Source organism: Brienomyrus brachyistius, chromosome 19, assembly GCF_023856365.1.
Source record: "Brienomyrus brachyistius isolate T26 chromosome 19, BBRACH_0.4, whole genome shotgun sequence".
Classification (NCBI taxonomy): Eukaryota; Metazoa; Chordata; class Actinopteri; order Osteoglossiformes; family Mormyridae; genus Brienomyrus; species Brienomyrus brachyistius.
The window spans coordinates 9,924,071-9,939,362 of record NC_064551.1 but is presented as its reverse complement, the minus strand read 5'-3'; the positions used below and the strand labels follow the sequence as shown (position 1 = coordinate 9,939,362).

At 40.5% G+C, this 15,292-nt stretch overlaps 1 protein-coding gene across 2 annotated transcripts; it reads right to left on the bottom strand.

The window, feature by feature from the left end:
• Positions 1-3,629: 3,629 nt before the first annotated feature.
• LOC125714703 (potassium channel subfamily K member 5-like) lies at positions 3,630-14,836 on the bottom strand. 2 transcript variants are annotated; one of them, XM_048985574.1, is made up of 5 exons: positions 14,168-14,836; positions 9,825-9,936; positions 8,063-8,229; positions 7,798-7,966; positions 3,630-7,133 (listed from the first exon to the last, which is right to left on the bottom strand). In XM_048985574.1, exons 1-5 carry the CDS (start codon positions 14,351-14,353, stop codon positions 6,355-6,357), a joined length of 1,413 nt encoding a protein of 470 aa, XP_048841531.1. In that variant the 5' UTR covers positions 14,354-14,836; the 3' UTR covers positions 3,630-6,354. The 2 variants fall into 2 exon arrangements, with proteins under 2 accessions (XP_048841531.1, XP_048841530.1); XM_048985573.1 differs by having other exon boundaries at positions 9,452-9,936; positions 14,168-14,193.
• Between the last annotated feature and the right edge of the window lie 456 nt (positions 14,837-15,292).

Here is a 15,292-nt window from a genome sequence, read left to right as displayed (position 1 = left end):
TCGCGGGGGGTCCGGAGCCTATCCCAGAAGCAATGGACACGAGGCAGGGAACAACCCAGGATGGGGGCCAGCCCATCGCAGGGCACACTCACACACCATTCACTCACACAGGCACACCTATGGGCAATTTAGTAACTCTAATTAACCTCAGCGTGTTTTTGGACTGTGGGGGGAAACCCAAGTACTCGGAGGAAACCCCACGACGACATGGGGAGAACATGCAAACTCCCAGAGGTTTTGGACCTAGAGGTGTGAGGCAGCAGTGCTAACCACTGCACCACCGTGCCGCCCGATATGTTGTCATATGTAAATGAAATGAAAAGATTGCTTGATAGCAATGGGCAGTCTTGGGGAGTCGCTGGTTATGCTGACACTATATGTTGTCCCTACCACCAACATGGGTAATGAGCTATTAGCAACATAGACACAGGCTGCTAAAATCTACAAGCTCTTTGGGGAAAGGGGATCAGTTGAGGTGCATTATACAGCATATACACAGACAATTCACATCAGCCCTTTGTTAAAAAGACTGAAAGTTTCCATTAGTTGCAGCATCACTGAAGCCTAGAATAAAGTTTTATCCATTGGTATATAAGAGCCAATCAGCTCAGAATGCAAAGATTGCCATCAGGTAGAAGTAAATCTAAATTTGCTTTGTCAAATTAAGGCGTCAGATATATTGTTAATAAAATGGCAGTATGTCCTTGCTAATTAAGAGAATTTTTAGAAAGCATGGTTGTTACTGTGTTAGTTTTGCTTTGTGCTGTTTTGGTAATCTGTAATTTCATCCATCCATTTTCCAAACCGCTTATCCCACTGGGTTGCGGGGGGCCCGGAGCCTATCCCGGAAGCAATGGGCACGAGGCAGGGAACAACCCAGGATGGGGGGCCAGCCCATTGCAGGGCACACTCACACACCAGTCACTCACACATGCACTCCTATGGGCAATTTAGCAAGTCCAAATAGCCTCAGCATGTTTTTGGACTGTGGGGGGAAACCAGGGTACCTGGAGGAAACCCCACGACGACATGGGGAGAACATGAAAACTCTGCACACATGTGACCCAGGTGGAGACGTAATCTGTAATTTTTTTCTTAAAATGGGTAAAAACATTAAGTAGACATTTTGATTATCTTTAGGTTAAGCACTAGACTGAAATCTTAGTACTGTGATGGACTAGCGCCTCAGCCAAGGTATTCTCCTGCCTTGTGCGATCATATCCAGCATAAGTGGTAGAAGGATAGATGAAATCCTAGTAGACTGCAATTCATAGAAGCACATATTTCTGCTATGTATGTGCTTACTCATAGACTATCCTAAAAATGTTATTTTTACTTTTTGTGGACGTTTAGTAAATCCATCCAAATGTTTATCCTGATCAAGGTCACAGCTTCCAGATTTTCTTTTTTGTTTTGTTTTAATGTACTAATATTTAAACAAACTTAACTTGATAAATTATATGACTGATTGGAAAACAGAAAGGACCTGAACTGAACACCCCTATTTTGTGACAAGGCAAAAGTAAGTTCTGGCACATTTGCACTCAACGGCACAGCTATTGGGTAAATGGAAAACAGCCGAACCACACATGAATGACAGAATGTAAACCAGAAAATGCCCTCCCCCACTGTTATAGATATTCTAAAACTGTAGAGTTGTGTTATGTGTGTCTTTGGGACAAGCCTAAATAATTTAAAGAGGTCAGTGCGGCTGAATGTCGTTTCCGAGGTTAGACATGTCTTATTGAATGCCACCGAATTATGTTAAAGGATCAGTACAGGCCGTCTCTGGTTTCCATAGTAAATTCCAAGCTGTTCTTTTCATTATGTCTTATTTAGGGGTTAGTATTACGGTTTTCCTCCCTCCGTTCTGTAGCTTCACAGGTCAGTGGCTGAGGAATGTGTTCAGATTTGAGGAGTTTCCTTTCATCCTGGCTTTTTCCGCTCTGGAATGCATCCATAAAGTTGCTTTATTTCATTGGCTGGAGCTGCCAGATGGGGGGACTTATTGCCACAACTGAAGGTGCCCCCTTGGGTGTTGAACTTGGCATATTAGCCCTGGAGGTACAACACAGTAGGCTTTCATCATGAATGCAACGGCTGAACACACCCTCAGCCCCAATCACGGTTAGGGTGAGTATAAGTATTTGTGACATTCACACCAATGTTGAACTTTGAAAGAAGGATAATTATGATTAAGCATTATTATAACAATTACAAAAGTCCATCGATCCCTTTTCGTTTGATCCAGCACATGGTGGTAAGAGGCAACACAGGTGAAGGTTGTTTTTCACTCTGGATCAGGTGCCAGTCCATTGCAGGGCACTCTGCTCATATTCATTTTGTTTATTTTGCTTTACTGATTGGGGATGTCACGGTGGCAACGGCGCCACCTAGTGTATTACTGTGTTGTCACCAATTTGCAACTTAAAGTATAAGCATAAGTATAGGCAATGGTGGTCACGATAATGTATACTCAGAGCTAGCACACTGCCTAGTTTATGAAACACAATTCAGCAAATTGTTACAAGAAATATGAATTTATGAAGGGTTTTGTCGCAATATGGATTGACAAAAAAGCCTGGTTTTATTTTATATACTGTGACCAAATTGTGACACGCAGCAAAAGTCTGTGTACTGTCCATGAGATCTGAGTAGCAAAATCATAGAACAGCTCCTTGAAGGTGGTATCGTATTATACATGATATTTCAAATTTGATAAATACCAGACTAAAATACCAGAAAAAAAACGCATTTGTTTTAACAGTCTTTTGTAGCAAGAAGTGTCTCAGTCTTGTGACCAATTATGGTAGTTAGTCAATTTAAAAAGTTGTTTGCGGGATATCTTGATTTCTTTAATAATAAAAAAAAACTTACGAGTTCATTGTTTAGTCTAATTTCTGTAGGTGAATTAAAATTTCTGACCATTTTAGTCAATTTCCTATATCATAGTTACAGCATAATGCCAGATAATTCCATTAATTCTGTACTGACAAAGGTCATGGCTTTTCGAAGAGATTCTCTTTGGTCATGTAAACCGTTCTTTCAGAATTTATGTCTGAATTTTCCAATAATAATTATATATACTAATAATAAACATTTTTGTCCCATCCACCCATTTTCTGTGCCTGCTTGTTTTATGCGGGATAACGGAGGGAGGATTCTTGTAGCTGCAGGTCGAGGTACCAACACATCATACATTCACACCTATGGGAAATTATTCACCTCTAAGTCACTGCAGCATGCTTTTGGGCTGAGGGGGAATGTTTACTGAAACCTCATACTGACACAGGAAGAACATGCTTTACATGTGTGGAGTTTGCAAGGGTGGAGATTTGAACCCTGAAAAAAGGATTGTAAAGCAGCAAGACTAACACAGCACCACTCTGCAACCCCAAATAGTCACTTATATTTATATTGGCGTATTTTTAACTAATATTTTAAAGAATACTATAATTAGCAGAACTACACATTCCAACAGTTTATCTTGGTCATTGTTCTGAATACATCAACTAATTTCTAAGTCTCTCTTTGTTTTTCGACTGGAAATAATTTCTGACAGAATGGAATCTACAGCATCACCCAATTTCCAATGCAATGCACGAGAAACAAACAATAAAACTAACATCTGAGAGTGAAAAAAGGTTTTAATGTTTTATTCAATAGTCATCTGTCAACTATGGAGCCCAATTCAACTAAACATAGCAAACAGAAAATTTACAATTTGAACTGAAGGCAGAGCCATGCCCCCCCCCCCCCCCCCACGAATGGAAACATTCAAAAACCAGCAAAATAAAAATACACTAAACATTTGTCCATAATTTATTTGGACTCAGCATCCTGCAGTAGGCTGATTTGTTCAATTCAAAACCATCTAACAAAGCTAATTCTACGTTTTTTTGTCTTTCTATAAAACATTACTAAATGTTATTGAAATATGTACCTTCCCCAGACTTGGGATCCATAGGAAAGTATTTGTTCCCTAACACATTTTTGTAGGTTTGTATATTTTATAACAAAATACTAAATCAAAGGGTATCTTGCTGAACAAATTATGAAAAATTTATACTAATTAAGAAAATACCTAAAAATACCCTCCCATGTGAAAAATAGTAATCCTTATATTTCTTAAATTGCTACTCTTTATATTAACTGCAGTGCATGCAGTTACTTTCTCACTTATCAAACTATGACAGCACTACCACTGTATCCGACCACTCGCAAGCGTGTAAAATTAGTCTGGTTTTTACCAGCCAGAAATTTCTGCTTTTGATTCACCCATGCAAAATTCTCATCGATTCATCTATCCAAGCATTGTTTGGCTTGTGACATGTTTGGTCATGTTCCTACCTTGTTCTGATCTGCTACATCTCTCTTTTTCAGACAGGGTCTCTTTGATGGCGGAATCAGGGATAGTGACTTCAGTCAACAGGATTCTTAACCAAACCATTCATATGGCACTTTATGGGGTGATACATTTTTTTTTTTGCAGCAAAAACAAAGGTTATTCGGAGGAATGTTTTATATATACAAAGAATATCACCTATATATAAAATATATTAATACTGTTGGAGTGATGAATAAATATTACTTTTTATTAAAATTTACAACAGTAGACACACTAAGAAATGTATGTGTATATTTGAAACTAAAAAATAACCAGCAGCAGGGCACAGAACTTCCTTTACTGCTATTTAAAACCCAGAGAGGAAGTGCGTCCATAAGGCACTGTTCTTAGATCTGAAGTGTTAGTGTGTAAAACGTCATTGTTTTTCGACTTGGGACAAAGTTTGAGGAAAAACGGGCTGCAACGGCTTGGGGTAGCGGAGAGTGAGATATTACCATCTGTGAATATTTGATTAATTGTATGAATATAGCACTACAGTCCATGCTAGGCAGCAACTGAGTCTATGCTACAAATACAGCGTGGCAAGGCAAGGTGGCGGATATCCTGACAGGAAACACCATTTCACAGCTTAGTGCTGCCTTTGGATAAGGACAAAAGCGCAGCTTCTCTTTGTCAGTCATTCAAGTCATAAATACAGTGCTGTGGCTACATTTCCTTTCATCATGTCCAACTCAATACATTACTGCTCTAATAAACAGTGGACATCTCAGCTTCATCAAATTTCAATATTACCTGAGATCATCAGAAACATACATAATGTGAGAGATCTCCAAGGCCCAACAGAGATTTATATTAACCCCAAAAAGAGCCTTCTGTGACACTTTGAAAGACAATATCTTGCAGAGAAGTCTGAAGAATGCAAGTCAAAGAAATCAGCTCACTGGTGAGTCAAGTATCCCTCTGTAATTGCCTGAATGATGACTATCAGTAGTCAAAGCACTTTCCAACAATTCCAGATAAATGTTTCTTGGTGGCTCGGGGTAGTCCTGAACACCCTCCACAGGAAGGACTGTCATTTTATCAAAGCTGTAATAAGCACCAACATGGTGAATACACAACATGCAGCTAGCTGTGTGGACAGATCACCTGAGATTTCCTTTCATTATCTAGAAAATGAAATTGGACAAAGCGCCGAAGAGTGTTTCAGGGTACTCTATAAATAGGGAAAAAACTTACTGAGCTTTCAACACCAGCTAGCTGTTGACAATTATCTTTTGTGCTTTAAAAACTGGTATCATTGAGCCCATAGATATTATTGAGCCTCTATTTTCTTAATGAATAAATTACTAAATAAATCACTGCTGTCCAATGAAAACCGTGTTTGACCATTTTTCGTCAATTGTGATTTTTTTACTATTGATGTTATACACCTCGTCTACTGATAGCATTTGACATCTAATTGACGAATGCAAAAATGCTTCATAAAGTCATCTATTTAACTAGTACTTATGTTTGTACTACTTAACATTTCTGTTCACGATGGTTGTGTGTATGGATTGCTTTATATCGCCAATTTTAACTTAAAGTTGATAGCTAGATTTCCCTGGCTGAAAAAAATCCACAAAAGTCCATTTAAAACAAACAGGGTGTCACATTGTTTTAGGTTGATTTTGTAAAGTAGTTTCTGAGAAAATGCATTTTTCTCCGCTCCGGAAATAATGGATCTTTGGAGAAAATTTTTCACTGGACAGTGACAATATATATCATTGTTCTCTCAGTCTTGTTTGTATGAATCAGTGATGCAGGACATAGCATTAAGCCTTAAAGTAACCCTTTGAGTGTGACACAGATGACTGTGGTCTTCCGAGGTTGTAAATTGCTGCACAACACTTTCTATGAAACATTTCATCACTTGAATGAAACATTTGAACTGAAATGCAATTTGTGTAATATTGAGGATAGAAAGTCTTATCCAAATTAATGACACCACTAGAGCTAGCAGAGTCTCAACCATTATCTTCATCTTTCACTAGCTGTTCTCGGGAACTGTAGTAGATTGAATTAACTAAGTCAAAATCCAAATCCTCTGAGCCTGAGCTCCTTTCCTCCGCTGCTGAGCTCTCAGCCCCGGCTTTTTCTTCCGCCGTGGAGTCCCTGGTTCCAGACTCATCGCCACTATTCAGGAGGTTCTCTTCAGTCACAGGGCAGATGCCGTCCTCCTCAGAGAGGAGAGGCTGATTTTCCTTGGTTGCCCATATGGTCCCTCCCTCCTCTGAAGCCTCTATATTCAGCTGGATGCTGACTGAATCCTGGGAGATGCCTACATCAGAATGAACTTGGCTCATCCTCCTGGCGTAAGCCTCGGAGAGGTGCTCACTGAAACTGTGGCGGCGCTTCCGTCGCAGTGAGCGGTCGTACGTCAGGATCCTCATCCCGCCGATATTGTCACTGCAGCTCTTGGAGCGAATCAAAACCGTCCCTATGGCATTGTCCCTGCTCTTCTCCTCACCGATGTGCTTGATATGATCACTATAACCCTCATGTTTCTCTGACAGAAAGCTGAAGATGTCGACGGCGTTGGGTGGAACAGGCTTAGCCTCAACCTTTTCATGCTGCTGTGGGCCCTCCAGGTGGCGCCTTCGCCTCTTTTTCAGGGCCTTATGGGCTTCCACAACCATGTGGACATTCCAGTTGAAGAACAGCGACAGCCAAGCCAAGCCAAGGCAGATCCATAACTGGACAAAGAAGCAGTAGAGGACCGGGTAACCTGCATTTGGATCCACAGCTGGGGAGCAAGATTGAGACACTGTTTATGGGAAAGCTTTTTAAATGAATGTTATGAAAGTCTTATGAAACTTGTGAACATTATTTCAACACTGCAGAAACAAAAGCTGTATGTCCTGGTCTGTTAGATAATCAGCCACTGGCCAAATCTCCGAGAGTCTGTTAAGACAACAGACTTAATTTTTGGAACGTTGTCCTTTCATTAAATATTTTTATATGAAACGGTCCTACAGGTCATTTTTCATTGTTAATCTAAAAATGGGAAAAATATCATGTGCTACAATGAAGAAAACATATATATGCATATTTCATTAAATAATATTGTCTTTTCTTCCAGAAGTGGGCCAAATTTTCACTATGACAAACAAAATATTGCAAGCATCCTCTGTATGTATTGCTTGCATTAAATTATACAGTAATTTGGTCTTTCCAATGTGCTTGTAAGCTATAGACTTCACTAACAGGAGGACATTGTTCTTGTAAGATCCTGAAATGACATTTAAGACAGCAATTACACCAAGGACAGAGAAGCTACAAAAGGGTGAGAAGCTGTCTGTTTTTATAAGAATTGCCGTGTTATGCAAAGATCTAAAATTATGCACAAAAACTAGGAAATATCTGACATTATGCACAAAAAAATAAAGAAAGATAGTGGCCCACACTACCTGTCACTAGATCACCAAAACCAATGGTGGTCAAGGTGACAAAAGAGAAGTAGAAACCCTCGACATAGGACCAGCCCTCATAATACATGTACACAAAGGGTGGGATCAGCAGGTGCACCACCAAGCCCCAAAGCAGGAAGATGGCAGTGCACGTAAACTGGGCCTTCCTCTGAAAAAAACATTCAGAAATAAAACACTGTTAACATCTCACCAAGGACAAACAGCTCATAACTGCTATTCAGGTTATTCAATTGAAGCATCTTACCAGGGTGAGACCCTTCCTTATAAGGAACTCGCCAAAACGTCTGGCTCGGCTTCCAAAAAACTTTCCCAGCTCACTGATCCAAGTGAGGCACAGGGGGATGCCAAAAAGCCCATAGATGACACAGAAGATCCTGCCTCGGGCCGTCTTAGGCGCAATGTTCCCATAACCTACAATGACATGGGAGGTGAAGTCCCGCAGGAACGGTGTTCTGCTGTTACAGCAAGACCTGGACATCAAAGGTTTCACTGGCTATGATGTTACAATGAGCCGGGCATGTGAACAATGCGGCTGAAGAATAATGAGGGCAGAGTTGAGGATTATAATCTTTATAAGATGCTGCTATTCTGCTTTTGGGGTGAAATGTTACCAGTAAAATCTAAATGGACAAATAAATGATACATTGCTAACAACTAATAACATATTCAGTCAATATACTGTTTGATACAGCTGTAAAATATGCATCAATCTGATAGACAGTAGCATCATTGAGCTAAAGAAGATACGATTCTTGTTTTGTCAGTCATGGTAATATAAAATTGATCTCAAAATTTTGGGTTCCTGGATTCTTTCAGCATGATACTGCACACTGCAAAAATTCTTCAGAAATAATTTGTGGAACATGAGAAAAAGTTCAAGATGTTGATTTGGAATTGAAATTTCTTAGATCTCAATCTGATGGAGGATCTGTGGGATGTGCCAAACAAACAAGTCTGATCCATGGAGGCCCCACCTCACAACTTACAGGACTTAAAGATCTGCTGCTAACGTCTTGGTGCCAGATACCACAGGACACCTTCAGAGGTCTTACGGAGTCCATGCCTGGATGGGTCAGAGCTGTTTTTGGCGACATCTACACCAACCTACACAATATTAGGCAGCTGGCTTTAATGTCATGGCTGATCCGTTTATGTAGATGATGGAAAAGTGTCCAATGGAAAAGGTATTAGTCTATTGTCTGGAACCCAAACCCATCATAAAAAGTATTGTTGTATCACAAAGAGTGTTAGTTTTCTTCCACTGTAAAAATATTGAGCAGCTGAACTGTAGCAGCAGAACATTTAAATTTCTTACAACTCTTATATTATTATAATAAAAATGTTCCATTCCCAAAATTTGCTTTTTCAGGTCTAATTGCAACTAACTTTTTTTTTCCTGTGTAACTTCAATGAATAAAACATGTTATTTTTGAATGCTGATTATGAAAATATTATCCATCCATCCATCCATTTTCCAAACCGCTTATCCTACTGGGTCGCGGGGGGTCCGGAGCCTATCCCGGAAGCAATGGGCACGATGAAAATATTATATATGTAATAAATCACTATAATTGTCACTATGTGGAAAATGTATATACTAAGAGAACTGTAACATAAAACATAATAATGTCACCTTTATGAATATAATATAGAACATACAGTGGAAGGCAGCACAGTGGCCTCATCTCCACCGCTGTGGGTTGGAATCCCTCCCCCGCTCTGCGTGTGCCGTTTGCATGTTCTCCCCATGTTTGCCGGCTTTCCTCCAGGCATGCAGGCTTCCTCCCGCAGTTCAAAGACATGCAGCTAACATCTCTAAATTGCTCAAAGTGAGAGTGTTCGCCCTGTGACGCACTGGCATCCTGTCCAGGGTGTTCCCCTTCACTGTCCCTGGGATACGGTGCAGGTTCACCCGCATCCCTGTCCAGGATAAGCAGCTGGGAGATATATGGATGGAGCAAACACTTGAGCCGTTCAGACTTAGAAGTATTGAGAGTGACACTCACCAATCGTGGTAATGACTGTGGCTGAGAAAACGACAGCATTGCGCCAGTCCCAGTTCTGTAATGTTCTGTTGCCAACAATAGTGATGCCTTGACTTGCGGCCCCTGACACCAACTGAAAGAGATAAACATCAGTGTAGTGTTTCTAATCAGCTAAAGGCCTCTTCCATCAAGAGTTGGATGGGCACCCAACCTAAACACTCTAAGTGCAGAGTATTTTGGTTCCTAACACATCTCTCTGAGTATAATAGTACGGTAGGTATAACTAGGTTAAAGGAACAGAAAAGTGGTAGCTATTAGACAATGAATCACTTAATACAACAAAATTGACAACCACATTAGGAGGGCAGGAAGTTAGTGGCACAATATCCAGATTTATCCAGATATAAGACTGTCAATACTGTGACTAATGCATTTCCTTTACAGACGCTTCCGCAGGCGTTCCTGGTGATGTCATTTTGATATGCCTGGCCAGGCTTCACCTCTGCAGATCAACAGTACTTCTGTCTGCCAGCAGCTACCCCCACTCTCAAATGACTTCACACACTCCTACTGACACACAGGCTCATGCCTGCACCAAAGCACACCCTCCTGGTATTCCAACTGCTTCATCAAATGCATTCATACAGTATATGCTGCGATCTCTCATACAGTAGACTGCTGAAAGAGGTCAAGTTCCTGCCTTGCTTTTCTTGGGTGAAATGTGGAAGCAAACCACTGGGCAGCCTCTATACCAAAAGCATCATATTAGGTTTAAATCATTGTCCATCCATCCATCTTCTATATCCACTTGTCCAATTCAGTGTTGTGGGGGGTGGGGAGTCTGGAGCGTATTCTGGAAGCTACAGGCACAAGGCAGGGAATATTCCAGGATGAAGTGCATACTCATTCCTAGGGGCAATTTGGTAACTTCAGTTCACCTTAGCATGTTTTTGGACTGTGGAAGGAATCCAGAATACCCAGAGGAAGCCCCATGACAAATTAGAAAAAATTTCACAGACATGGAGCCATGAACCTTGGTCTCAGAGATGTGAGGCAACAATGCTAATCACTGTGCCACCGCATCACTCCCAAATCCGGTGTCACTCGCAGGCCCGAATGCTTAAAGACCATTACCCCCAATTGCTGGATGCTGATGAGGCCTTTCATTTACCAGCTTTGGTCTCACCTGTGTATGTGTGTCTCTCATAGGAGCAAGATGGGATAATAACTGATACTTCATTGATCCTCATGGGGAAATTCTCTTCTGTCTCCCCTAACTTGCTCTCTGTAAGTAAGAGCAAGCTGGCTGTGAAGGTGCAGCCACCTATTGCGGCACCTAGAGAGCTGGGGGTTAAGGGCCTTGCTCAAGAACCTACAGATGTGCTGAGACTGGTCTTGAACCAGCGACCTTCTGATCACAGGCACAGAGGCTTAGCTGGGGTATGTGAAAACTACCTAAACTTCCTAGGGGAGATACCTATCTAATATTGTAGCTATGGGGTTGAACTTCCTGGTTAGAGAAAAGCATTCTGGGAGTCAGGGGCACTGTGCAATTTTTGTGAGTGGACACCCTTTCAAAACCACACATAAGACATGAAAAATATACAAATTCAGATATTAATGTTCTTGAAACTTTATGTAACTATTATACATTAAAACATGACCAGCTAGCCTTACTGTCGCTGAGATGTGAGTCGTGAATGTCAGCATGTGACAACTTAATGTGCAGATGTAGGGTTAGGGTTTGGTTGACTGAGTAAATCATTTCCAAGTTACATTTTTGCAAAATACTGGGTAGACAGTGGCACAATGCCACTGCTGAGAGTACAGCAGTCAGCGTTATTCAGAATAATTACTTGAGTCAGACACTTTTGCCGTAATGCAGGACATGTAAATAGTTATCTTGTGAGGGTAAAGTTTAAACACCGTTGGTGAATGTGGTAGCAGGGCAGCAGAGCTTGGTGGGTTCCCACTAGGCAATGTGATCCAGTGTACTATGCCAATATAGTTACATTCCATTGTTAAACTACACTGTTTTGGGTGCCATCTACTTGTTGAAAGTTACAATACAAATAACTGCAGCATCAGATTTATTCCGATATTGCTAATGCCGCAGTCCACCTTCCAATACGTTCCATTTTGTTTTGTTATGACACCCCTTCTCATCATAGTAGCATAAAACCTCAAAACTCCCAAAACAAAGTTGAGGCAATGGAGCCGCCGTACATGGAAACCACGGCTCTGGAGGGCGTGCCTGAAAACCGTGCCCTCGAGTCACTCCGCCGTGTCTGACACACCTATTGTTTGTATTGCTTGGTCACCACCTAGCAAGTGGTGTAGAAAAAAAAACGTAAAACCGTATATGTGACGCAAAGATAGGGAGGAAAAAAAAATACAATAAAATACTTTAAGGAATCCATATCTCTAAGTCCAGAAAAAATAAACAGACCAAAAGAACGGAATATTTTATGGTTTATTTCTTATCATCAGTATTTTATTTGGCAGCAGTGCACTGGAATCCAGTATAACAAGATAAGTAACTGTTAGAACATGTAAGACAAGCCCTTATAACCTGCTTGTCGCAACATGCAGCTTCCATATCGCACCACCAGTTCAAGCGTAATGGAAGCCAATGACGCAATTTCCAATTAAACACACCAAAGCAAACAAGACACTGTATATGACTGTCACTCACAGCTGGCAAGTGTCATAACGCTTAAAGCTATCCTGCACTCTAGTACATTAGAATCTCACCGGTTCTACACCTAACCACACTATACATTTAGCCAGTCAGGGACATCTGTATAATTCTCTCGGACCAAAATGCTGAAAGAAAAGTCTGTTTAGTGGGATTGCTTTTTTTCTGGCCTGAAATAGCTCTTTAAAAAAAACAGCAATGATTTTAAGATAAGTGCAATATTCATTCATTGAGATGCTTCAAAAGAGAAAAGTTAGGACGAATTGGAAAATAACTGGACTGGTCTGGATGGGGACAGAAGGCAATAGGATATGCTTTCATGGGGCCCAAACCTCTAGCAATGTCCTTGCTTCAACCCGTTTCAAAGCATTACTCTGTTTGCCTTCATAAATCCTCATAAAACTATAGACTTGACCCAGAACAGTGTTATTTAAATGCAGCAGAAGTACTTATGTTAGAAGATTTACAAGGGCTGAATGCGAGGGCAGTGGTGGCTTGATGGTTAGAGACACACCCCTGTAATTGAAAAATTGCAGGTTCGAATCTCCATCCAGCAAAGCACCACTGAGGTACCCTGAGCAAGGTACCACCCCCAAGCACTGCTCCCTGGGCACTGGATTAGCTGCCCCCTGCTATGTCATATAGCAGGCATATGGGTTAAACGCAGAGGACACATTTTGTTATTGTGCACTCTGGTGTGTCAACAATGACCACTGATCGCTAAATAAATTGGAGACCTGGACAAAACCCAACCCAATGAGTAATTCTTACTGACCAGTGTCAGTAAAATAATCTTGTCATTTTCAAACTCACGGTGATGAGCAGATTTTTTTCCTTAAGATTAATAATAAAGAAATAAGTTAAACATGAAAATGCACCGATTTCATTGATTGATGAAAAAAGTAAAATCTAACTCACAGAACATGAGAAATACTCCCTGTTCACATGGTGAAGCTCAGATTTGGCCCTACAAAGAGAAATGCACATAACGGCTAACTAGAAATAATAATTATCATTAATATTATTGTCGTTATTATTACTACTACTACTACTACTACTACTGTACTACTATTACTTGAAACTAGTGCCAGGATAATGTGTTCGATCTTAGGGCCACATAATCAGCCACATAGTAAGAAGAAGAAAGGCCAGGAAAATACAAGATAATGAGGCTCTTGATATTCTTGCTTCCATTTGTTGAATAGTAACAGCATTGTCCTCGCTTCGAGTGTTTATTACATACCCTCATTTTCCCCCACATATTGCTTAATCACATGCTAAAGAAGAAAAGGGTAACATTTCTAAGTCAAGTTCTCTGCCATTTCTTTTTCCACTCGGCTCCAACACAAGCAGTCTATGTGTGGAGTGTTTATAGACCATCTGACCAAACCGCTCCCATTGACGATGCCAAAGAAAAGACTTATTTTCCATGGACTTTGAAGTCCGCATTGTTCTAAATGCTTTTCATATAGCATCACCATTATGGTCCCAGCCGCCCAAATACATACTGAATTTATGAAAAGATTCGTCACAGATTATGCGTCAATTTCATGTTTAACGACAGAAATAGCGGACTTTTATATCCCACTGTGACAAACAGCACTAATATCTATGCTGATGTGTAACATAAGGCAAGCATTCAATATACATAGGAAAAAGCAAATACCTTCAAAATTCGGTCCAAGTCGTCTTTTTTGAGACAAGGGTGGTCGTTGAGTATTCTTTCCTTTTCAGCAGTATAGTTGAAAACGGCACGCTTCCAGTTCGGTTCTTCCAAAATTTGAAATATCGCAGCCCCGATAGACAGGTAAAAAATTATACCTGAAGTCAATAAAGGGCCCTTATCCACCATGTTAATTCCTCCAAACTTAAAATACGTCTATATTTAGATATTTATTTATATCTTCAGTGCGCTCCTTCAGAAGGAGTATAACTCCTGCCGCACGTGTGAGTACTATTGTCGGAGAACAGCGTGTTTCTTTATTCTCAATAAATAGCCTTAAAAGCGTTTCACATTTTCGGAAGTAAAAAAATACATCGGCTAGTACTTAAATTTCTGGCTCCAATTTTAAATTATGCACTTAATTTTCCCTCGTATTGTTTAATTACTGAAATGTCCTGTAATACGTCCTTGTATCCCGCTCCAACTCGGCTGTAACAGTTTTACATTCGAAAAAGTTTGATGGGAGGAGAGAATGGGACGGGAGAAAGGAGGCGTCCAATCGAAGACGTGGAGGAAGAACGGGAAAGAGAAGGAAAGGAACGACTACAAACTGTATTTTATATACATCTCATATAGCCTCGTTCACGAAGAAAATCACTAATCTCCAGAAAGACTCATTCATCTGCATTCTATAAAAGTTATGTTATATTTTTTGTACGCTAACTGTAACGTACTTTTAAACTGCATGGTTTGAATTAAAAGTGGTTTGTCACATAGTATTACTGTCTCGCTATCACCGTTTCTTGGACTGTTTTTATAAAGATGATTTCTTCCACAACACTGTAATGTGCATTTCGGTCATTTCTCTGGCGCTTTTTGCATGAAGTTAAAGCAAGGAGTTTAGTTGCTGGTTGCCGAATTGTAGGTAAAATCACTCCATGTGTCCATAGCAGTAGCGTCAGAAGCATTTTGAATGTGGGGGGTGGGGGGGACACACTAGCATAAAACTAATATTTTATGTTAAATGTGGGGGCGGGGGTCCAAACGAATAACACATCCTACTCAGATTTAATGGAGGCGACGCCCATGGTCCATAGGTTAAGGAAAATAATACCTTAACTCAGGGTC